Below are 23,885 nucleotides of genomic sequence, written 5' to 3' on the forward strand. Positions count from 1 at the left end.
TCCGCAGACAGGTCGAGGTCTTCTTCAATACCCGCAATGCCGTGCAAGTAGTCTGTGTATAAGTCACCTGTTGTGATGAGCAGGCTACGAGGTTCCTGGAGAATTCTCCATGCTGGGACTGGATCTATAGCACCATCGCCTCTGCTCCGGTGCAGGTTGAGGCAGAGACTGGCCCCGAGGCTAACTGTACACACAACAGGCCAATACGCAGCGCCATCCTAGGTCGGATGAGCTTTAGGGGTATCGTACTACGTTGGAGAGCTAAATACTTAACTTGTGTGCCATGATGCCTACGCCAGGCGGATACTCGTTGATGAGGACGTGGTTCGGCCGTTGATGCGGGCTTTGAGCAAAGATGTGTTCTGGCTCGTGGTCGGGGCCGGGATCGGGGCCGGGCTCGGGTTTGACAGCGGAGATGGACAAGATTCGGGACACAACTGGATTTTCGAGCCACTCAGGAAGAGGAGAGTCAAGCAATCTGTTCTGGACAAGGTCGGACGGCCAGGTTTGTAGTCTGCGATGGGTGAGTTGTTTCCACCTAGGCTTCGGAGCACCAGCGATCTAGGGCGGCACGGTCAGTAGTAGTAAGAGAGATAATGTGACAAGACACATGTTACGCCCATGCGTTGAAAAGAAGGCGAGCGAAGGGGGCCGGGGTTGACACACTTTGCCGAGGATAAAGTGCTCCTCCTCCTCGCTGATGAAGTCAGGAATATAATAAGCCGCAGACGGCAGGCCATGTATTCTGGCGTCTTCTAGCGAAGGCGGCAGTGAGACGTGGTTTGTTGCCATCTTGGTGCTCTTGGATGAGGAGTCGCAAGGCAGACGACGCTTTTCCCCCTCTTCTGTCTTGTGGCACTCTGTGTGTGATGAATTGCGGAGTACTCGGTACGGAGTAGACGGAACGCGAATCAATAGCACCAGTGTCTCAAACAGTGCTACAGTCTGTTCCAAGGTGAATTCAGCTCAAGCAAAACGCAGCTTGGCGAATGACCACGCAGTGCCAAAAGCAAAGACAAAGGTTGATGCCAGGTCTCTCGAATCATCGAACGCATGTCCAGCTTTATTGGAGTGTTTGCCCCGTCGTTCGTGGATGGAGACGGATGCGATTGCACTGACCACCTGTCAGACTGGCCACGGCAAGGGGAGATCAATGCAGACAGAGGTGGCGCATGGAAGAATGCGCACGGTGCATCGGGCAATAGGGTCTGGTATGGTGAGAAGACGAAGACTCGGGTGCTCGTGCCGTGTAGTTGAGGCGCGTATCCTTGAAGAAAGCACGAGCTACGTTTGGGCGGTGAAGCGCTATCTGGCCAACAAACGTCTGGTATGATGGCAATGGAGAAGGAGATAAAGATTGGAGCTTCAGCTTCTTGGAGCAAGAAACTAGGCAGAAACGGCTCTCTTGTCGATAGACGGAGCTGGAAGGGGGGGCCTTGCAGGTGGAAGATGAGTGGTTGGCACTGTGAGTGGGCGAGGGGGTCAAGGGTGGAGACGAAGCCGCAAAAATTGTGCGAGACGGGAGAGCATGGAGAACAAGTGCTAGTCACCAAGTGTTGATTGTTGTTGATGGGTATGTAATTCATTGCATGTCTACCCTGGGCCCGTCGCCTCTCGCCGTCGAAATCAATCATAATTGTCTGCTTGCAAGCATTGGGCCTCGATGCCGTTTGAGAATATTGGACGCAGGACGGAGCACCTCGAAGCAGGCGGCCAGTCGTAGGGCGCGAAGGTGAGGGGCTCGCGTGATGCTTGATGGCTGGGCGGCGCAGCGTTTCGGCCCAAAACTGCGCCACTTGTCCGCAGCGGTAGCTGGACCAGACAGACCCACCTTCATTCCACTGGCCCAATCATTGCGCCATGATCAGACTTTGGCCGTGGGTGCATGGGGAGCGATTGTAGGACATGCGTATCCATATTCATTGTGACTCGCACCAAGTAGTTACTCCGTACAAACTGTTGTGCTGGTCGTGCCTGGTCGCAAGCAGCAAGCGCAGCTACGCCCGTCACTGGAGGACAGCTGGAGGGCAGGTATAGACACTGGTACATATGTAGGTACCTGGTAATTACTGGCCAGCTATTGTGCTGTCTTGCTGGAATATTGGCATGGAATTGACGGAATGCGCTGGGAACAGGGCCTCGTAAATCGCCGGGTTGCACCAGACCGCACCAGACAGTCCGATATTCTCGGTTGAATTGACTGCCATCACCATTATTCCATCCGCAGATTCAGGCTCATGCGGCAGCCAAACCCAGCCAGTCCCAATCCCGGTTCGCACAAGGCCCGGTCGTCGCACTCGAGCACTCGTCAATCCCCGTCCCCATCCCCATCAGTCAATCCACTCTTTGAGCACTAAGCCCAGCCCAGCCAATTCTTCGTGTCTAGCTTTGGTCCTAGGCTTGGGCTCTTTTTGGCTTTTGGCCGTGTCGTTTCTACTCCATCTTTGCATCCTGCCATCCATCCCATCCCATCCCATCTCATCCTCCTTTGCCACCGTCCTCGCCGCCGCCACCTACTTCCAACTCGGCACTCCTCTCTCCATCAACCACAACCGTTCCTACACACAGTCCTCATCCCTTATCTGCCGGTAGGTAGCCTTCTTGACAGCGACAAAACAAGCGACGACGCGATAGACTATAGTCACGCCCTCCGCGCCGCACTTCCAGTTCTCCCGTGTCGGGGCCCGTCAAAGGAAGCCCTCGATAGGGGCTACAGCATCATCTGGCAGCATATTACTCGTCATCCGCATCCCAACACCCTTTTGCGCGCTCTCGACGCCGCTGCTTTGCATTTTCAGCTGTAATCCGTGTCGTTCGTCGATTGTGTCGAATCGTTGCTCAATTCAACTGTCTAGCGTCGCCTCTCTTCCACGGCGTCATTTAATCAGACTTCTCGTCTCGAATCTCCCAGGATGGTGTTAGTAGTCGCTTGCTCTTCTTTGAGATAAATGACATGGATGCGCAGAATGCCGCCGAGTCGGACCAGACGAGGCCTGCTGCCGCTTCCCCTCAGCAGCGACCAAGCTTTGAGACTGGCAAGAAACCCAATTCGCCGACCCTCGTGAAGGCTACATCGCCAGCACGGGATCCCAAGCCCAAGACTGGCCTTGCCGCTGCCGACGATGCTTCCACCTCCTCGTTGACTGCCCGCCCCGACGATGCACCAGAAGACCGCGACTCCGACGCCGAGACCATCGTGCTGCCGGGCAAGGACGGCCACTCACCCTCAAAAGCCCGGAAAGTGAGACAGGAGGACAAGAGCGAAAGTGATGGTGACGCTGCCAAGGGAAACGCCGCCAACGGCAATAGAAAACACTCTCATGATGGCGAAGAAGCAGCCACTTCCGCAGCTGGCAGCCGGCTAGTCGAAGGTGCCAGGAACAAGCGCCCGTCTGTCTCTGCCGGTTCCTCCGCCGACAGGGACCGTCGACCTCGCAACAAGGAAGCAGCTTCAAGTGGCATGAGCTCTTCACCAGCTTCTCCACCCCATAACCTTGCAAAACCAAAACCATCATCCTAACCGAAGGCGGCGTTCCGACGCTGCTCCCTCATCACCATCAGATTCCGAACAGTCCCATCATAAGATATCTTCAAAGGCATCTCTACGCGATAAGCTCAAGTCAGGCGAACGGCTTGTGCCGCATAAACGCAAAGCTCCCAAGATCGAGTCCGACGACGAGGCCGACATTCGCAAGGCGCGCCGTCAGCGCACAACCAGCGCCGGTGTCGATACCGCTCGACACAAGGATCCCAGATCATCTCACCCAAAGAATGAAGGCCGAAATCGGTCCGTCTCCCCCCCTCATCGACAACATCGACGAAGTATATCCACGCAATTTCCATCACAATCATCATCAAACGGCCTGGGTACCAAGAAACGACGCCTGCCCCCACCACTCCAATCTACAGACTATCAATCCGACGACTCATCTACGGGTGGCAGTCCCCATCCCCGCAGCTCTAAATTACGTAGCTTGGCCACTCCGGCTTCAGCCGAGGCAAATGTGTCGCCGGCCAAGATGGGACCGCATAAAAAACATCTCGATGCTCACGGGCAGACATTATTAGCCCGCGCTTGTGCCCGTGGCGAATACGAAGGGGCAAAGCAACGATTGCAAGAACGGCCCGAAGACCTGAACGTCGCTGACTATGCTGGAAATACGCCTCTTCAGATTGCCGCAATTAATGGATGCGAAGATATTGTGAAACTCCTGATCGACGCTGGTTGCAATTTGGAATGTGTCAATTACGACAAGGACACTCCTTTGCTTGACGCTGTCGACAACGGTCACCTTGGCGTCGTGAGACTGCTTCTCGACGCTGGCGTGAACCCGCGAAAGGCCAATGTGAATGGGGAGGAACCTATTGACCGCGTCAGCGACGATACTGATAATGCAGAGGAAATCCGTGCTGCCCTCTCTGAAGCCAAAAAACGACAGGGTGACAATCGAAGAACATCGGAAGACCGACACTCACATGGAGACGGTCATGATACCCGTGACTCTCATGCCCCTGACAGCCCCCGACATTCACCTGCTGCAACAACCTCAACCAGCACAGGTCGCAGAAGCGGAACTGTTCGCTCAACCAAGACCAGGAATGACTTGCTCTATATGCCCTTGGATGATAAAACCTTACGGCAAGCTGCCGGGCGAGGCGACGAGGAGACGGTCGCCCGTATCTTGCAAGTCAAGGAGGGATATGATGACCCCGAATCGATGGTAGCTGCAGCTAGAGGAGGTCATGACTTGGTAATCCAGCTATTGTTGGGCTTAGGTGGAGCGAATGCAGACCCCGGCCCCGTTGCCTCACTTCCTGGCGAATTTGCGACACCCATTTTGGCAGCGATTGGTCAAGAAAATATCAAGGTTGTAGAATTACTTTTAGAACAGCAGGGATTTGATCCAACTCGGCGTTTTAAGGGAGAGACATATTACGAAATAGCCAAGAGACGACAAGGGACAAACTGGAAAGAGGAGGAGACCAAACTCAAAGAAGCCTACGATGAATATAAACGATCCCATAAGGATGGTCTTAAGATGAAATCCCCGGGGGGTCGACGGGACAAGGCTGCAAGGCGGGACGAGACAGGGGAAGGGCCGAAGTCCAGCAGACGACGACTGTCAAGCCCGTCTCGAGATGTAGAACTCAAGAAAAAGTCGTCGAAATTGGGCAGCCCCGGAGAAAAGAGACGGTCTAACTCCATCAATAACAAGGGAGATGACGAATTTCCTAAGAGGGGGCCTGGTCGGCCCAAAAAAGAGCATTCTGCCATCTCAGACCGCGAGCTTTCGCCTGCCCTGTCCTACAAAGCTCAAAAGGCGAAACGAACAGACTCAGACGTTGCTGCCATGTCCTCTGAAGGCGAGGCGGCTAAGCCGAGAAGAAAGCTTGTTTCGAAGGGGGAACTTCGAGGAGACCGAGACAAGCACAAGCGAATTTCCTCCCATAAGGAGCCTTCTAGCCCACGAGAATCTCGAAGCGACGATTTTCCTGAGAAGGCGAGGTTTTCTGAGAAATACCATGATCGTGCCAAGGCACTCAAGCGAGACGAATCACGAGATCGACCATCAGGGGACGGCTCAGCTAAGCGGCATCGCACAAGTGTGACGCCTGACCACCCGAGTGATTTTGATAAAGATGGCAATGATTTCCCAGTCAAGAGACGCCGCCTGGATGCTGAGAGCCAAGAATCTCGCCAGAAGCGGGTGCCTTCCGAAGATGGGCGGCAGCGCAAATCCAGCTCATCTCGTGATGGATCATCTAAAGCCTCATCTATTTCCAGCCACAAGGAACGTGAAGACGGCAAGAAGCGTGATTCTGAAGTGAAAAATTTCGGACATTGTGCATCCAGCGAGAAATCTATTCACGTCAAGTCCGAAGATGTGGATGTACCAATGCCTGATCTTGAGCCTGTAAAGGACACGGAATCTCGGGATATGGACAGCACAAAGCAGGAAGAAGAAGCCGAGCAAGCCAGGCTGAAAAAAGCTGAAGAAGAGGCGGCCAAAAAGAAGGGGGCGGAAGAGGAAGAACAAGAGAGAAAGCGTGTCCAGGCAGAAGAGGCAAAGAAACGCGAAGAGGAATTCGCTCGGAAAGCCGCGGAGGAAAAAAAGCGCCAAGAAGAAGAGGCTAAACAGCGCAAGGAGCAAGAAGAACGCGAGCGTCGTGAAGCTGTTCAGCGTGAAGAGGAAGAGAGAAGGAAGCGGCTTGAAGAGGAGAAGAAGAGGAAGGCCGAGGAGGAGCGGAGGCAACGCGAGGAAGAGGAGCGACTTCATCGAGAACAGTTGGAACGCGAGGCGGCCGAGGAGGCACGGCGACAACGTGAAGAGGAAGAGCGAAAAGAGCGCGAGCGCCGCGAACGTGCTCATCGAGAGGAGATGGAGCGCAAACGTGCAGCACGAGAGGCTGAGCAGAGGCGCCAACGTGAAGAGCAAGAACGAGCTCGTCTTGAGAAACTTCCTCCTCTCCTCCGTTGGCTAGACATGTACCCTGGCCCAAAAACCGGAGCTATTGCCGAGAAGTTCAAGAACATGCTGGGTTTCCGGTACGACACCATCCGGCAAGAGGCAACAGGGACCGCTGAAGGCCGTGAGCAGTGGCTTCTCAATACCAATGTGGCCCTACTTCTTGGCGAGAAAGACCTTGACCTTTCCAGATGTAAGTACAGATATCAACTTGCCAAACGAACAATTGACTGATATGTGCCACTTCAGATACTGCGTGGGAACGAGCACCTGTCACCCACCTAGCCAAGGTCATGATCTGGCGAACCGAGTGGGTTCATTACACATTACTGTCGGAAAAGCTATGGGATCTTGGCCGGCAACTCCCTGGCTGCTACAATGGCACTGACCCTTCTCGCTTGGACTATTCCACAAGGCAACAGTTGACAGAGGACGCATGGAAGAAGTTTGAGACTCTGGACATGTTCTTCGTAAAGGTAAGGCAGCGCAAATATGCACATTTGCTTACTTTTACTAACCACGTCACTTCAGCTCTCTGACTTCTTATATACTGTGCCGAACATCCCCCACCTTCGGAATTTGCGAATCGCAGTAAACTACCGCGAGTTATTGGAAAGCGAATCCCAACTTTTAGGATGGAAAGTAACCCAGAAGTGGAAACGAGACCCGGGTGTCGAGCGATTCCATGGCTTTGCTCCACGCAATAAGTACTATATCAATGGTGTATTTGTTGATGAAGACCTACCAATTTCCCATAAAACAAGCAAGACACCGTTCCCCGAAAGAAGAGTTCCTCGACGAGGCTTGGTGCAGGTGTTCCCTGAGGACCCTGACTATGAGCGAATTTGCTTGGAACAGGGTCTAGAGCACTTGGTCAAAAGCCTGCAAACACCATCACTACCAAATGGAGACTATTCATCGCCGTCGATACATACAGCGACGACGCCGTCCAAACCATCTGTTAATGGCACCAATGGACTGGCGAATGGAGCAACCAGACTTAATGGGGTTCATGGCACTTCCGACTAAGCTCGGCTAAGTTGGACTGGCCAACGAGGAACGGAACACTATCATGCATATTGAAGAAGGAGAAAAAACAGAAGAAGAAGCTGCTTCAGGTAGATGAAAGACGAATGACGGGATATGAACGTTGCAGATTATGATGACTACCACCGCTGTCCGACAATACACTTGTTCAATTATCCCTGTCCGGAAACGCTACTCTTTGTTTAATCTCGGTTTCATTTGTTACGGTCCATGCGAGTGTCTATATACAATGGATTCGTTATTTCTTGTTTGATCAGCCCGGGTTGGGCAGGTGGATCAGGTTTTTGGTTTTTGAACCCGGTGATCGGTCCCGACGAACTGGACGGGAGGCGACGGAGCAGGTTTTTGTGTGATTATGTGCAGGAGCAAAACCGGATTGGGATATCTCAAGGACGCCGGATTCAGCGCGAGACTCCTTAACACTGTTTTTGGATGAGTTGCTTTGTGCTGGAAGGGAAATTGAAGCCATGGATTTCGGTTGGCCTGGGACCACAGGGGTGAAAAGCATCAGCTGAGGCGTTTTTGACGTGATGAGTTTTGGCGAGATACCTTTGTTTGGTTGTGTGTGTGTAGCCGTCCAAGAGAGACTGGGTTACGTACAAATTTTCCGGATTTATAATGATTGATACAGCGATGTGAAAACGTGAGACCAGACAGAGTGCCTGATTGACGTATGTATATATGGACCCAGTTGACACTCGAAGCATGTTTGGAAGCCGGACATGTTGACATTGCGAGTACGGATTATTTATGAGGAATGCGGGCTACGGGGACGTATATATTAACATGCCTGACAAGACACCTACTCTGACTCTCCGTCTCTGATTGCATTAGTTTATAGTGCCATTATTTCTGATGACGCACTGAGCGCACCGGAGCACAGTACGTACGTAGTAGTTCCTTACTGTGCGGACAAATCGCTGACATCACTGGCTGGTCCGGCAAGCTGGCCTATAGGCTATCCATCAAAAAATTTACCCCACCAACCACCAACGACCACCGCCATATATTCGATTTTGGTCTTCAAGAATTACCAAAAACCTCTTGCCGCTAACCTACGAACGCCCCCAGGCGGAGCACCATATCCGGCCAGTTTGATATCTCGACACTGACTCACTGAACACGTACTGACACGGGTTCGCTTGGCTTTCCGACTGCCGCCATCATGTCGACCACCGTGGAAAAGGTTTGTACCCTGCCCAACCCCCAAAGTATTGATGACCAGGAGCCGGAGCGCTGACCATGTTTTGTAGATTAAGGAGATTGAGTCCGAGGTGCGTACGATCGAAGCAATGGGGGACGAGAACAAAAAAATGAAGAAACTCCACCATTGCCGACTACTCGTCTCCATGGCATCACTAACTTGAACGAAATGGAAATAGATGGCAAGGACGCAGAAGAACAAGGCAACATCCTTCCATCTCGGCCAGCTGAAGGCCAAGCTCGCCAAACTTAAGCGTGAGCTCCTCACGCCGAGCGGAGGCGGAGGCGGCGGCGGCGGCACAGGATTCGACGTCGCGAGGACGGGCGTCGCTAGTATCGGGTTCATTGGGTTCCCGTCCGTGGGGAAGAGCACGCTTATGAGCCGGTTGACGGGGCAGCATTCCGAGGCAGCTGCGTATGAGTTTACCACGTTGACGTCGGTGCCCGGACAGGTTGTTTATAATGGTGAGTGCTTTTCCCCCGCCTGCTCATGCTGGCATATAATGTGCTTTCCCCGCCCAGCGGAGTGGTGAAGGGGCAGGGGGAGAGGAGTAAAACACCGTGCTTCCAGCAATCAAGTCACCTGGATAAGGGAAATTGCACAGGAAGGAAAGACCAGCGGTTAACATGCTCAGGCGCTCCGCTGCAAATCATCGATTTGCCTGGTATCATTGAGGGTGCCAAGGACGGCCGCGGTCGAGGTCGGCAGGTCATTGCCGTGGCCAAAACCTGCCACCTCATCTTCATCGTTCTCGACGTCAACAAGCCCCTCACAGACAAGCGCGTCATCGAGGCCGAGCTGGAAGGGTTCGGGATCCGAATCAACAAAGAGCCGCCAAACATCACGTTCAAGAAGAAGGACAAAGGTGGCCTGAACATTACAAGCACAGTGCCCCTGACACATATCGATAACGACGAAATCAAGGCTGTTATGAGCGAGTACAGAATCAACTCTGCGGATATTACGATCCGCTGCGATGCTACCGTGGACGACCTGATTGATGTCCTCGAGGCCAAGAGTCGAGCGTAAGTCATTGTTCCATCCCTAGAAGAGGCATTTTGAATCACCAAACTCGCCTGAGACCAGATTTTAAGTCCTCTAGAGTGGCCAAGATTGACAGAATGGAACAGTTACATCCCTGTGATTTACTGCCTGAACAAAATCGATGCCATCTCCATCGAAGAACTCGATCTTCTCTATCGCATTCCCAACGCCGTCCCTATTAGCTCCGAACATGGCTGGAACATCGACGAGTTAATGGAATCCATGTGGGAGAAACTCAATCTCAAGCGCGTCTATACAAAACCCAAGGGTAGACAACCTGATTACTCTGCACCTGTGGTATTACGATCAAACCGATCTACCGTTGAGGATTTTGTACGTTTCCTCTCTACTCTTTCATACGACGAGATATGGTCTCTTTTTGTTTCTTTTGGCCCCTTTTTTCGCTTTTAATATTCCAAATCTTCTTTCCGCTCTATCGCGTGATTTGACTGAGAAGAAAAAAGCAAAACAATCTACTTACGCTAACTATCGGGGACTTCCTTAGTGCAACGCCATTCATAGGACCATTGTAGAACAGTTCAAAACGGCTATTGTATATGGTAAATCCGTGAAACATCAGCCACAACGAGTAGGACTGGCACATGAATTGGAAGATGAAGACGTTGGTAAGTCCACAACCCATCGTTTTGGCCTCTTGATGCACACCATCTACACAATCAAAACTCTTCGAAGGGGAATTACGGCCATTGCCAGACGCGTAACTGGGCAAATGAGAAAGCTGCCGGCGATTCGGCGCCATGTCTGTCTTTTTTATGGGACGCAGGTGCTTGGTCTCTCTGCCCTGGTTTTCAGCTCTGCTAATGGCCGTCTCCCACACCTCAAATAGCCATTGTGACAGCATTAACCATGTCAACAGTAACCATTATCAAACGATGATTACAATAATTAACTTTTCATGGTGGGGAGGGCGCCGTTGGATGATTGGGGTGCTGGGTCAGGGCTGGTTGTTCCGCAGAGGGTGGCGCCATGGTAGGGATCCGTCGACGCCTGACCGTTTATTATGGCCAAGCCCAACCTCAAAGGCCGCGCCGACGGAGCCATCTGGTGGGCTTGTCTTATTCTCCGTCTTGACCTTGCAGACACTTGACCGTTCATCCTCATTGCAGCCGGCAAACAGCATTATCAGGGAGCAGTCTTCTTTGTCAGCGTCCAGTTTCTGAATCATGGGATGTTGCAATTTGCGACGGTGGCATGCCGTCAAAGTTGGCCGAACAAAAGAAGTATCTACATCAGGCTTGCCGGCCACCTTGAGATCTACTCCGTATTGTATGACGATTTGACACTCGCGAGGAACGGTCACGAGGGCAAGGGCGAGCAAAGGGACATGTCTACCTACGGCTCGGGGACGTGTCTCGGCAGGCACTTCACAAGCGAGGTTGCTAAAAACCGACACAGCAAACATTCCGGCGTGCCGCCCAGCCTGACCAGGACTAGGACAGGGCAGGATAAATGAGACTGACGGATCTAAAACAAGGCATAGGGCAGGGACTTGACAGAAACAATAGAACAAAAAGAGACATGATGCGTACAAGTCCGGTCGATAAAACTCAAAATTGGCCATGCTCTGTTCAAGACATACATACGTCTTTCCCCATTCTGTTCTCATGGCCGAGAACGGTTCAGGTGGGCACACGCACCAATCAAACGGGTTTTTTGTGTTGTTTCTATTTGGCATGATAGACAAACTCGTCTTGGCAGCAGATTTTTCTGTAAACAGGCAGAGTTTACTTGCCCCATTGTGGTTCCTAAAGAGGGCATCCGTAGCTGAACGGGCTTCCTTGTACTGCGTACACCGCGCGGAGCCCATGTCTTGTGTATCATATCCCGCCTACCCGAAGAAAATTACGATGGTAGTGATCTGCATGCGCGTATACCTGCCGCTTCCTATTTCGCCCCATATTGCCTAGATGTAGGCGCAGACGTCGATGAGCAAGACGAGAGAGAATAGTAGAGCTTCGTCCAAACCCCAGCTTCTCACTAGAACAGACGGTAAAGTGTACGCAGTAGGGCCCACCTCGAAAAAGGTGTCATGTATGCACTCACTCTCCTTGTCTCTGTAGTTCCAGCGTAGCTGTCATGCAGGCCGATCTGTTCAGGAACTACAGAGGTGGGAAGTGATGGGCGGCGGCCGAGATGGAAGGGGCAGTAGTTAGGTATTGGCTTGCATGCAGAAGGGCCGCAGATTGGGCCGCGTCCTCCAGACGATTTGCAGCGGACGCACGTTCGGGAAGTTTGCCTCCTCCTTGTCATCTTCTCTTGGAAAAGGTGGTCCATATGCAGCCTTTCAGGATGCGTCTCTTGCCGCCGGCATTAGTAAGGGACTGTAGGGAGCGCAATGCCGTCAGTTCAAAGCTCGTGGTAGTGGGCCGTCAATTCCCCATGGAACGGACCATCGCAAGAAGCTTGCCGCTGGCCGTGATGCAAAGGAGTTCTCCGTCGTGAGCATCATGCTGGGGCCACGGTGATAGGTATGTATTTAGAGGTCCAAGATGGCCGCATCATCCTTGTCTATGGTACGAAGTAGAAGTTTTGCGGCATCGACGATTTGGGCTGCTGGTTTATTACGGAGCGTCAACGAGACCAGTGTGCTCACCGCATTGACCTGCACGCGATTTCCTGGAGTCGAGCATGACGCCATGCAGGACACGGGGTGCAGTAGCAGTAGGTGACACAGAAAAAATCCGCGATTCCGTAATCTGGTGGAGCCCTCGGTTGGTTCCATCGCGACCATATCACGGGCATGTTTCGTTGTACAACTCTCAAAGACCGAGTAAAAATGCCGTATGCTGTATTTGCCAGCATTCCAGATTTCTTGATGCCACTTCACGAAGTCTCTAACTTGTGTCAGACCTTCGAACCATCATTCATAGACTGAAGACATTCAATGAAACACTCTCTCCAGTCCGTTAAATACACGGCAGATTCATTCTTGCCATGTGCCTGTGCCTCGTTTTCTGGTGGGTCAATCAGACCGACTCTTCCCGCTGCAGGTGACCAAAACTTCACAATACTAGTAACGTCGCGAATCTCACCACGGTATATATTTCCCCCTCGTGACCATTGCGTTCGCTGCCGAGAAGACCCAGTCCAACGGGAATGGCGAGCAGTTTGGTCATTGTGAAAAAGCTGGTCAGTGAGTCGCAATTGGTTCGTTCCTTGTCCTTTGATGTGCTTGCCGACCAGCTAGTCAACGGTTATGAACTTTTCCACCTCACGCAGCAGCGCTACAGGTGCATTCCCCGGCAGATCCGTCGGGCATTGGCCGTATCTAACCTTCCCTAGGCTATTCATCACGTCTATACTTGCCTTTTAGGATAATTGGAAGAGCAAGTCTCGTGGTGGAACAAGAAGCTTGGTATCCCTGGCCGGCCATCAAAGTCTAACCTGAACGGGCTTTGTTCGTGCCTGAATGGACAAGCGACTCGTCTACACCCAGGACGTCCGAGCGCCGACTTTATAAGTGACGGACGGCAAAGTACTACTCTGTACGAACTAGTAGCGTTGCGGCCGACCAGTAATTAAAATGATGAGCCGGCGAAATGGCGGTTTAGGTGTGCAAATCCTTGGCCATCGAAAAAGACTTAGCAGCCTTTCACCTGCGACGACCTCCCAGCTGTTAGCACCAGGTGGCAGCTGAGACAAATCCATGAACAAGGATCTCGAAGAAGGCGGCAGGGATTTGGTCAGAGCTGGCCAACTGGAACTTGCCCGGATAGCGGAACTGCTGTGGCTAGGGACATGTGCCATCTTGAGAGCCCGGGAAGCAGCCCATGCTCCCATTTGAACCCCAGCGAGGAAAACAAAGGTTCACAGCTTTTGTCTTGCTGCCCAATGATAGCCTAGCCGGTTCGTATCTTTGCTTGTGGCGGGAGATTATGTACTAAGGAAACAGTCGAGCATGTTGGGGGCCTTTTACAACTGCGTCATGAGAAGAAGAAAACACTCTGTCTAGCAGAGTGCTTGTCAAAATTGATTTATCTCAGAGGTGTTTGGCTGACAAAACTACAGGATAAAGCTGGAGACCGATCGTTGGTGAATGTTATACCATGTGCTGCGCCGCGCCGCACCGACAGAGCTTAGAGGCATGGGAACATGCTCATGTACTACCTGGTCCGTCGGGATACACCTCGTCTTGTTGCTCCGAACCTAGCATTTTCAGGGGTGCAAGATGAATCGTGTATAATGAGATCTGGTAGCAATTAAGTTAGCTTTGGTACAAAATTGGAAGGAATATTGGAGGCACCCCGCAGCCACACAATACTCCCAAGCAGACGAGAATTCGAGGCCTGGCGGCATGAAGATCCACGAGGAGTACTCCGTACGAAGCACAATTCGGATTCAGTTCTCCCAAAGCAAACAAGTTAAGACAGTGTCTTGACACACCTCCTGCTTAGAATGTAACATGTATCAAGACATGTGCGGCCGATCTCACCGGTTTGCAGACTTGGACAGAATGAGGAAAAAGGAACTGCAGTCGTGTGTACGTACGGAGTACTCCATACGGAGCATTGGTATGGCGAAGAGGAGGGTGGGCCACCCATAATTTAAGCCATAACTAACTTGTCCTACTCTGCTGAAACTGAATTCAAGGGCGGAAAATGAAAAAGAAATCCAATCATCCTCGGCCACTACTTCGTACTTGTCCATACAATAGCTACGGCGCCATCCCGTCGCTAGTCTCGGAGGAACCAACTATCGCAGCGGACCGGGCCATGATGTCTCTGGGCAAGTTGTAAACATCGCAGGCATGGTGGTGTACCGTCCCTGGATGATATATATTGACGCCCAAGATATCCAGATTGGCCGGGTGCTGAGCCGTATGTTGGTATTCGAAAGACCACCTGAGCTGGCATGAATGTGTTGATTGTCTCTCCTGAGAGCAGCTCTCGAAATTTTATTTTCAAAGAGAGGCGAGGCTGAGAAGGAAATGCCAGCCTTGGATGTCGGACGACTAATGCAGCCAGCAGATGAGATTCCTGTGAACCATTAATTAATTAGGAAGGTACTAGGGTAACGACAGTTGGACAGGGAATGCCCTGGCACTTAGTGGACGGGCCTCCCGCTCTCTCTTGAAATCTATCCCGGTGTCCACTTTCTCGATCTCTTTCTCTTCATTGAGGCGGCCTAACAATGGGGACAGCACTACTATGAACCGGGATGAAGAATCGAAGCGCTGTAAAGCTCGACCGGGGATCGCTCGGGGTCGCTCATCTCCGGAGAGACAACCCTCGTGGTTTTCTTGTATTATGAAATGTCTCGGACAAAGACGAGGCAAGCAAGCCTAGACAGAAGGGCAGACCTGATCTTCTAGTACTAGTAGGAAGCACATACCTAGCTATGGAATACGCACATGGAGTACGGTCACGTAGTGGCATGGCGGCACATCTGCGGAGCACAAGCTAACAGTTCCAGCTTTGAGGTATCGAAACTTCGAGCCATGTATCCAGTTACGGAGTACTGAGAGACCCTATGTATACTCGTGGTAAGGCCAAGGGGTTGTCGCGAGCAAGCAGCATGGCAGAATATTGTGCTTGGTTAGTGATTCGCTTTCTTCACTCAAGGCCCAACTGATAGGAAACTCCGGCCTGTTGTCAAGCGAAATAGTCAGCCAGTCACGTTGATACTTCACCTATAAAATCAGCGGGTACGCCCACCGCCCATGATACAAGATCCCTGTTCCTAATGAAGCCAAGGAGGGGGGAGTGACCACGTTTGGGGATGGAGGACCGACTTCCATGGTCCACTGGCTGCTGCTCAACTGGCCAAAGGCAAGCCAGAATTGCATTTGAAATGCCTCACTGCTGGTGCTTGTTTTGTATCTGGCACACCATCCGTACCTGGCTGGTTGGCCTCGTATAGCATAGCATTAAGGACAATGTGTGTGTCATTGGCCATGTTGCCGTGCATCGCAATGCCAGAGTGATCAACAGATAACCACAGACAACAATAACACAACCACAAGGAGGTACGCGGAGAGAGGCAAAGAGCTATTGGCTGCAGCCTGCAGCGAGGAAGTCGGTTGGATGTACGCAGTAGGATGCAACGTGTGTTGCGTGTATGGAAAAGAGAAACCGTTGAACGTTGAAGGTCAAATGGCGAGCCAACTTTTGCCAGGCCCCATCATTTTGCAAGTGGCTGCGGGAACTGCGAGAAACTGCGAAACTAGGCCGCATTGAACACCAATGGGAAGGAGCGCTGGAGGCTGGCCGGTTTGGCTGGAGAAGCAGCGATGGTATTGGACAAGGCAGCAAGGGCTCAGCATTGAAGGGTCCACGGCTCTGTTCTGTAGCTTTCGGGGCTTGGGGGCTTGGGGGCTTGAGGGCTTGGAGCGCCCTCCAGTCCTTTCTTCTCGTCTGCTCATCGTCATTCTTCCCACTGTTAACCTTGTCCTAGCCCATGCGGCCCGCTGGGTCTTGTGTTGGATGTCGTGTCCCTCATGTCCCTCGATCCGGCCTCTGGATCTGTCTGTTCCTTTGGTCTTTGCGCATGCTGCGTCTCAGCCGTGACCAGCGCTGACAACTGGGCGTTGCTTTTTGTTCGCGAGTCGACAAAATTGCTCAATCGAACACAATAGCCGTGTCCCCCGGCTCACACACATTGACCAGGCTCATACAGCTATGATAATACTATACACTGTAATATGTACTCAACTATCTAGGTACTCCAAAGCAACGACTGACATACATGGTGGTTCATAGTCCATGCATCTGGCCATGATGACGCTGATGCCCAGGAGCGAACAAAGCGGCATCACCATTCCGATGAGTCTTGTCCCACAGTCGATCCGTCAACCACATATTGGTCTCGGCCACGTTCGTCAGGGATACTAATCATGTGTACGGAGTATGTACCTGTTTCCTGTTCGATCCAGATGTACTGGTGGGAAAAGGCGTCATTGTGCAAAGTCCTCTTCATGGCCGGAGATGCAGACCACCAAGAATCACCTTGTTTTTGGGTGGGTGGAGGGTTCTCAGGCGTCCCCAGGAACTGGCTCGCTGCACCCCAGCTCGGCTCGGTCGCTCTATTCAATCCATCCACCACCATACCCGTCTAGACGTCGACAATGTACGGAGTACCGAGTACCGAGTACCTGAAGCCCTGGTTAGTCGCCGACTCTCTATGCCTCTTTGTCTTGCCTCGTCTTTCTAGACCTGTTGGGCAATACCCAATCTCGTTGCAGTAAGGCTCCCCCTCCCATTATCAATCCTGGCTGTTGTTGCTCGCCTTGCCCACACTGTTATGCCGTTCTAAGATTCGATCCTACCCACCACGAGCTCGCCCACACCTTGTGGCTCGACTTGACAATCAATGCAAACCAGCCGCGCCATTCTCCGTCCTCTTCCTGGAGCTGGACGGAGGACCGAGTCGAAGAAGTCTCGGTATCTATCGCTGGCAAGGACGATATCCCCTCGCACCCCCTCCATCACCCACCCCTGGGTGAATGGAAGGGACCCCCCGAGCTTTATTCGTGCATGTGCGTGCATCTGTTCAATCATGCATATGCCCTTGGGTCAACGTCCTTCCGCGGTTGTATCCTCTTGGACATATGTATCCGTGTCTATGTCCGATTTTGGCTGTGTCTGCGGTCTGGTACTACCTCTGTCTACATTCATCTTGTGCGAGCCTCCAACCATTACAGCCCTCCTTTAGTTTAAACACTCGGCTGTCAAAGCCCTGTACATAACCTCCATCTTCCTCAACACTGCAGAGTACATATATTGCAATTTGGAACATTATTAGGAAGCGGGACAGCCATATTTGGCTGTGCTGTTTGTTCTTGGGCTGTTTGGCGTTACTCGTCGTTCTACCCTTCTCCGCCCGCCCGCACTCCGTTCAACAATACGGTTCCATTATCTCTTCCCCGTCAAAGGCCTCACGCGGAGCCAGAATTGCTCAGAGCCTGTACCATCGCCTAAAAACCCGACTGACTTGTTTCGAGATCCAACTTTGTCTAGGTGGCAAACGAAACTCAGGTAAACGTGACTGGAATTGAAGTTGCCAGAGCGCTGCAGAAAAATAGACTGTTTGGAACACCTTCTAAACCTTCCAAGAGCCAACACTTTTAGCGACTCTGATTTTGCCGAACCGTGAGGCAACTAAGTGCTTCTCTGAAATCGAGGGTCGTGACTCGTGAACCAGTCCCTCCCGACTTGACTTCAGCCTCTCGAGACCCTAACTGGCTGGAACTCGCCAATTCTGAACTTTCCCGAGTTGCGCAAATCTCTTCATATTGCTGTATAGCTCGAAGGGCATGGGCTAATGCGGATTCTTTCTACCTTCATTGCTGAGCAAGTGAGTTACTTTTTTGCTTCTGGTCGTTCCGTATTCTGATCGACGCAATGGCCTTTGCTGGAGAAAATGGCACGTAATGGAAGGGATTTTGTCGCTTCCACTAGACTGGAATCATGTTCCGATCTGATACTGACGGTTGCATTCAACAGTAGCATATATATGACTGATAATCTGGAAACTAGTCAACGCATGAAGGAAGATGAACACAGCAGCCGATGGATCTGTCACTATGGGACAGGATTCAACGGCGATCACCCAGAGCAGTGGCTATAATGACGGCTGGGCTACCATTAGCCCATACAGTCAAAGTCCTTATGATGGCAGCCCAATGACTGAATATTCGGGCTTTGGAACCTTCGTTCCCCCAGGTGTGCATTCAGATTCGATGCCGAGAATGCCACAGCAGGGCGGCCACCAACACCAACACCAGATGATGCATCATTCTGCGACACCCATGGGTCACCACCAACTTCCCATGTTGAACACAACGTGGCCAAGTCAATTAACGAATCCAACTCCATCATCGGGGAGTTTCTCAGCTCCTGCCGCATCAACCCCCCCGGTTCCTCGGATACCACCCGCCATAGACACTCCTAAATTACCTAGCCAAGCAGACAAAGGCCGGAAAACCTTGACAACGGAACAAAAGCGGGCCATGTGTCAATATCACGAAGAGAATCCCGGAACGAGACAAGCAGATATAGGGTTGAGGTTTGGGGTAGAACGAAGGTGAGTGAAGACACGAACGTGACGAGCATCAATAGGTCCGCGTCTCTAATTTTGCATACTTACTACAGCACTGTCTCAAAAGTTTTGAGGCACAAGGACCAATATCTCAGAAGAGACCAAGAGCCGGATCCTGCCGCACTTAAACGAAGCGGCAAAGCTAAGAACCCTGACTTTGACAGAACCCTCAGCAATTATGTTCGTCGACAGCAACAACGTGGGTTTGACATTAAAGACGAAGAGATTATGGAGCAAGCTCGCCTATTTGCACATGCTAGCGGAAATCAAGATGCTATCCTTGGAGGCCTAACCAGCGGCTGGTTACAAAGGTTCAAACAGAAGCACGGTATCGGTTCTTCACGGCTTTCCCGCCGAGCATCAGAGACGAATATTTCCGACGGTACGCGCATGCCTGAGCACAATCTTGTTAGGAGTGGCGCGACATCGAATGATATTTCGCCTGCATCACCAACTCAACCACTGTCACCTTTGTCAGGAAGTCGGAGTGACGAAGAAGTTAAGCGCGAACAAAATATCGATTACGACTTTGCCTATAGGCAGCAGCACTCGCAACCAACATCACTTGCCACCGACATCAGAGAGAATCCCGGTTCGTCGTTTTCCGGTGGCACTCTAAGTCCGACTGGAACGTTCAATTTCTCCCCTGATCCTAATGCTGGTGGCTTTCAGCCGCTAGGAATGCGCGCAGAAATACCGCCTGAATTCCATCGGGAGAAGCGAAGTAATACCTTCCCCTCAATAGATGTCAGCTATGGGAATCAACCAACCCCAGCAACAGAACCCATGACCCCACAACTTCCTGCACCACCAACAGCGCCGTCATCAGCTCTTCACTCACCAGTGAATGATGGCCAAATAGCGCCTTTCTCTATCAACACCGGCCTGACTTCGCCACCGGCATTGCATCGAACTAGCAGCTGCTCGAGTATCGCAGCTCGATCTTCCAGTATGTCCTTGACGAACACAGGCGCCTCTATGACGCCTGTCGACTCGTCCCCTGTGTCACCATCCCGGGAAGATGCTCGGCGAGCTGCGAACACATTGCTGAACTATCTTCATAATATGAGCTCCACTGGGCAGCCTATTTCAAGCGAGTGACTATCAGGCTATGTTACAACTTACTAAGAAGCTGGAGATTCATCAACACCAGAGCAACCGACCGTCTGCGGGAGGACTGTCGAGGATACCAGAAGGCGATAACGAAATGAATGCGACAGGGCCCGCAATGATGCAGGCTAGTTGATACGGAGAAAGGATTATCAGAAGATGACAAGGCATCACGACTAGTATGTTTTGAGTTTATTCTCGCAGCTGGAATTCCGATTCAGCCCCAAGTTTTTTAAGATTTTGCTTGAATATTTGGCAGTTCCACAGATATTGAGTACATCGATGCAGTTATTTCTTACTACTGCGAATTGTTTTTATTTTTCCTTTTATTTTCATGTCTTGGAGGGTACTGGGAATCAAAAGGAAGAAAAGGAGGCGACTCTATATACTCTGGCAACAGAATTCGGCAACGACATCAGTATCATTACAACTCTGCATTTGAGCACAGACTGCTGGTCCCTGACCCTATCCCAATTTACCAGAATACCCCCTGTTGACTGGCATAGATGATTTTGCATGTTTTTTTGGTCCCCATGATTCGGATTCATCGTGCCATATTCTGAACACTTGCATTGATTTCTTGTTCCTTCCAGGACGAAGTAGTCTGTTGCTCAACATGTAGAGGCCGCAACTCTTGTGCGCAAAAAAACGCCCAACAATTTTTTCTCGAGAGTAAGGTGATAGTGGATTGGATAAGACGGGTTTTCAACGAGCTTCACAGTTCTTTCCCCTTGGGCAATGCGGGGATTGGGTTTTAAGGTTATATTCTTGTTCATCATTTATTTCTTAGTTGTATTCACCGCTTTGCTCCGTCTTTTACTGATTCATGGTGTGTTCTCTCTTTGGACGAATACGTTGGAAATGGCGATGTGGGTACCTGGAGGAAGAGGGTGTTGGGATAGGGAGAAGGACAGCACGCTGGGGGTGTTCGCAGGCAAGGTCGAGCGACACGGACAATTGGCCGCTATCGACGCTGGCTGACGATGGCGGGAGGACTCCAGGTGGTTTGCTATGTACTAGGGTGGTATATAGTGCATTTATCAACACTTCTTGCTCTCTCTCTCTCTCATGATTTGCTGTTCGCTCAATGTTGGTATGTGGAATATGCCTGTTAACACAGAGTACATTGTACCTCCATGTCATCTAGAACTCATTAGGGTATCTATCTCTACCATACATCACCTGCGCAAACTAGTCACCCTAATCTTTCATGTAAAAGGTCATCAACACCATTCTCGCACAGCTCCGGCATCAACCGCACTAGAATGAGCTCCAAAACACTATACATCAAGTGCTTGTTACAGTACTCGTCACCCAGCACACTCAACAGCCCTTCCAACTCATCCACCATTTCCTCCTCCTCGGCCTCAGCTAACTGGCCCATGGCTGCGCCTAGACCACCGCCAAAGTATAAGCGGCTGACACTCCGAGGAGCCATGTCCCAGAGTGCCCTGGCAGCTCTTCTACGAAGAGCACATAGCTCTCTATCCGAGGAAGGTGGGAATAGGGACGAAGACCCTGGCGCATTGTTGGGGAACAGCGCACCCCGAAGCATCTGAAGGACGGGGGGAAGATGGGATGCTGAGAAGAGCAATTGGATGCGATGCGAGAGGAACCTATCCATGGAATCAATTAGCTACGTTCCCGGCAAAGCGAGAAAACCTGGCCACAGAAGAGAGGCCATATTCTTATTTGTGCGCTGCGGGATCCTGTGATAAGTGATGAAGGGAAGAGAAGGGGGGGGTCTGCAAAGTATGTGCGGGGAACGGAGCTTTGTGATGAAGAAAAGGCAAGATTTAGTGACTCGTCCCGTGCAGGAAGCCGTGGAGCTAGGTGTGACGAGATATACATGATGCTTCAGGTGTGGTATCGTCGAGACGTTCGAGCTGTCGTCGACATCAGCACTCCGTTCCACTCGTGCATTTGCATCTCGTGTCCTGGAGGTCAGGACAAGTAGATCCGTCACATACTAGCGGTGGAGACGACTCGGACGGTGGCATTTTTTCACTAGTAAAAAACGGTGTTGTAACACAAAATCTCGTCTTCTTGCTGGGTGGTTTTCCAGTAGTTTGCCGGGTCACGCGGCACAGCACATCTCACAACGGACGATATGTACAAGGATGAATCGACCCGCTTTCGAGAACTTGATGAGACCCCGGTCCAGCCTGGGCGCTTAACAGCCGTGCCGGTGGAGGCTGCTACTAGAGGCGCACGCCATGTCAAGCAAATCGGAAGCCAGAAGCTCACTTCAGAGTTGTAATTGGTTGGGACGTACATCTGTAGCTTGAGAATGGGCCTTGGCTCTTCTCCAGCTGTAGCAGCTTTCCAGACACGCCCCTGACGTTTTCTCGCAGCAGTGTGATCAAAGCCACGCCTCCAAGACACTCATCAAGAGACGGACTAGACTAGGCCCGGAGCGAGACGTCCGTCCTTGCGGGCCGTCAACACAAGATGCTGATTACACAGGCGCGTGTGGTTGCACACAATGCATCCAGTGACCCTGGATCCATGCGAGGTGGGAGGGACGGGAGAGAGCTTCGCCGATGGGGAGAATATTGGGACGTGTAACGAAGGGACCAAAAGCTCATCTTACCTGTCCAGGACGCCGTCGAGCCCTGCCACGCGACCCGGCCCATGAGTTACTTCGAGCTGAAGGAGAGACAAAAAGCCGCCTAACCAGGGCATTCTGCTCTGTAGTTCAATCACATTGCCTAAACAGCTCCATGCGCTGAATGACAACACTGGTACTTTAGGCGGTGTGGATTGGTTGTCGGTGACTGAAACCTCTGGCGCCAGCTTCTTGTCGGACACCATCGGTCTTCGAGGCGGCAGTGATGACGACATTGTTATCAGGTTGAAGGCGAATCGGATTGCAGACATGGATATAAGCGCGAATTGAATAATCGAGACGAAGAATCCTTGGACAGACCAGCTGCGGGGGCTTCTGAGGTGAGTTTCTACTCCCGAGGTCTTCAAGCCATTGCTTCCCTGCCTCTTCTCGGCCAAAACGCGCTCAACAATGCAAATGGCTTCAAACAGCAGCCACGGCTGGACTGCCTTGTTTGCTATAGCATTTCCAATAATCAGCTCGGAGAAAATCTGCTCAACTAGTGCTGTTAGACATGGATTCTCCAAGTCCTCTGTTGGGAGCAGAACGGTGAGAACGGCCTGCACTAGTAGCTGCCGATATGCTGCTTCGTTCCTGAGCTGCTTAGAGGTCGTTATGGGGTCGCCGGAGATTGGAACAGGTGACAAGAGTGGCAGTGGCCAAAGAGCGTGATATGCCTCCCGGCCATTAACGAGGGTTGGCTGAAATGTCTGATCCGGATGTGTAGAGCGATACGCTAGCCGCAACTGTTAGTAACTGCAGAGCAGAAAGGAAACGCGCCTCTTTTGTGTTTCTTACTTGTGATATGTCTGTCTAGTATCTCGGGAATCTCATGTAAGAGCAGACTCTCCAAATCCAACTCGCGCAGCCGCTGCTCCAAGGCTCGCGTGCAATGCGCAATGACATGGATAATCTCGGCAACAAAGCTTTCATCCGGTGTGATCTTATTGTACCAACTCTGTACAAACTCTCGCAGTACAATGGCAAGAAAGGCGTAGAGTTGTAGATCGACGTCGTTGCGGCTCGTGAGGGGTGGCAGTAGCTCTTCTATTGGCGTTTGCGAACCTCGACCCTTGTCACCCGACTCTTGCGGTAGAAGCACTTTACGGATGAGCGCCTGAGTTGCTCGGTCAGACAACGGATCAACCGTAGATGTACGGTTGAGGCGGCGGTTTGTCGGCATCGCAGCTCCGGGAGCATTCGAGGCGGTAGGCTTATGTCGCAAAGCGCCAGTCCGAGCTTTCGAGGGCTCCGGAGTAGCTGACGTGGTTGTCATGACCAACTCGGGCTGCGCCGAAGCGACATGACACTCGGAGACGCAACCGGAGGCGGTGATGTCTGAAGAAGC

General features: G+C 51.7%; 7 protein-coding genes across 7 annotated transcripts; 3 read left to right on the forward strand and 4 right to left on the reverse strand.

The window, feature by feature from the left end:
* Positions 1 to 261: 261 nt before the first annotated feature.
* J3458_007120 (uncharacterized protein) lies at positions 262 to 792 on the reverse strand (the record flags this gene model as incomplete). Its single annotated transcript, XM_007816803.2, has 2 exons — positions 262 to 561; positions 667 to 792. 2 exons carry the CDS (start codon positions 790 to 792, stop codon positions 262 to 264), a joined length of 426 nt encoding a protein of 141 aa, XP_007814994.1.
* Positions 793 to 2,462: 1,670 nt separating this feature from the next.
* Positions 2,463 to 8,313, forward strand: J3458_007121 (uncharacterized protein). Its single transcript, XM_007816802.2, has 3 exons — positions 2,463 to 6,660; positions 6,717 to 6,943; positions 6,999 to 8,313. The coding sequence occupies exons 1-3, from the start codon at positions 4,020 to 4,022 to the stop codon at positions 7,494 to 7,496; spliced, it is 3,366 nt and encodes a 1,121-aa protein (XP_007814993.2). The 5' UTR covers positions 2,463 to 4,019; the 3' UTR covers positions 7,497 to 8,313.
* Positions 8,314 to 8,483: 170 nt separating this feature from the next.
* RBG1 (GTP-binding protein rbg1) lies at positions 8,484 to 12,234 on the forward strand. The gene is made up of 6 exons (XM_007816801.2): positions 8,484 to 8,700; positions 8,768 to 8,788; positions 8,897 to 9,182; positions 9,353 to 9,743; positions 9,849 to 10,095; positions 10,268 to 12,234. Exons 1-6 carry the CDS (start codon positions 8,680 to 8,682, stop codon positions 10,607 to 10,609), a joined length of 1,308 nt encoding a protein of 435 aa, XP_007814992.1. The 5' UTR covers positions 8,484 to 8,679; the 3' UTR covers positions 10,610 to 12,234.
* J3458_007123 (uncharacterized protein) lies at positions 10,718 to 11,185 on the reverse strand (the record flags this gene model as incomplete). The annotated part of the gene is made up of 1 exon (XM_066119213.1): positions 10,718 to 11,185. The coding sequence occupies one exon, from the start codon at positions 11,183 to 11,185 to the stop codon at positions 10,718 to 10,720; it is 468 nt and encodes a 155-aa protein (XP_065975850.1).
* Positions 12,235 to 17,971: 5,737 nt separating the features above from the next.
* J3458_007124 (uncharacterized protein) lies at positions 17,972 to 21,466 on the forward strand. Its single transcript, XM_007816800.2, has 4 exons — positions 17,972 to 18,075; positions 18,225 to 18,804; positions 18,873 to 21,087; positions 21,149 to 21,466. Exons 2-3 carry the CDS (start codon positions 18,275 to 18,277, stop codon positions 19,918 to 19,920), a joined length of 1,578 nt encoding a protein of 525 aa, XP_007814991.2. The 5' UTR covers positions 17,972 to 18,075; positions 18,225 to 18,274; the 3' UTR covers positions 19,921 to 21,087; positions 21,149 to 21,466.
* Positions 20,746 to 21,072, reverse strand: J3458_007125 (uncharacterized protein; the record flags this gene model as incomplete). The annotated part of the gene is made up of 1 exon (XM_066119214.1): positions 20,746 to 21,072. The coding sequence occupies one exon, from the start codon at positions 21,070 to 21,072 to the stop codon at positions 20,746 to 20,748; it is 327 nt and encodes a 108-aa protein (XP_065975851.1).
* Positions 21,125 to 23,813, reverse strand: J3458_007126 (uncharacterized protein; the record flags this gene model as incomplete). The annotated part of the gene is made up of 3 exons (XM_007816799.2): positions 21,125 to 21,545; positions 22,523 to 23,273; positions 23,336 to 23,813. The coding sequence occupies 3 exons, from the start codon at positions 23,811 to 23,813 to the stop codon at positions 21,125 to 21,127; spliced, it is 1,650 nt and encodes a 549-aa protein (XP_007814990.2).
* Between the last annotated feature and the right edge of the window lie 72 nt (positions 23,814 to 23,885).

This window comes from Metarhizium acridum, assembly GCF_019434415.1.
Source record: "Metarhizium acridum strain ARSEF 324 chromosome Unknown scaffold_72, whole genome shotgun sequence".
Classification (NCBI taxonomy): Eukaryota; Fungi; Ascomycota; class Sordariomycetes; order Hypocreales; family Clavicipitaceae; genus Metarhizium; species Metarhizium acridum.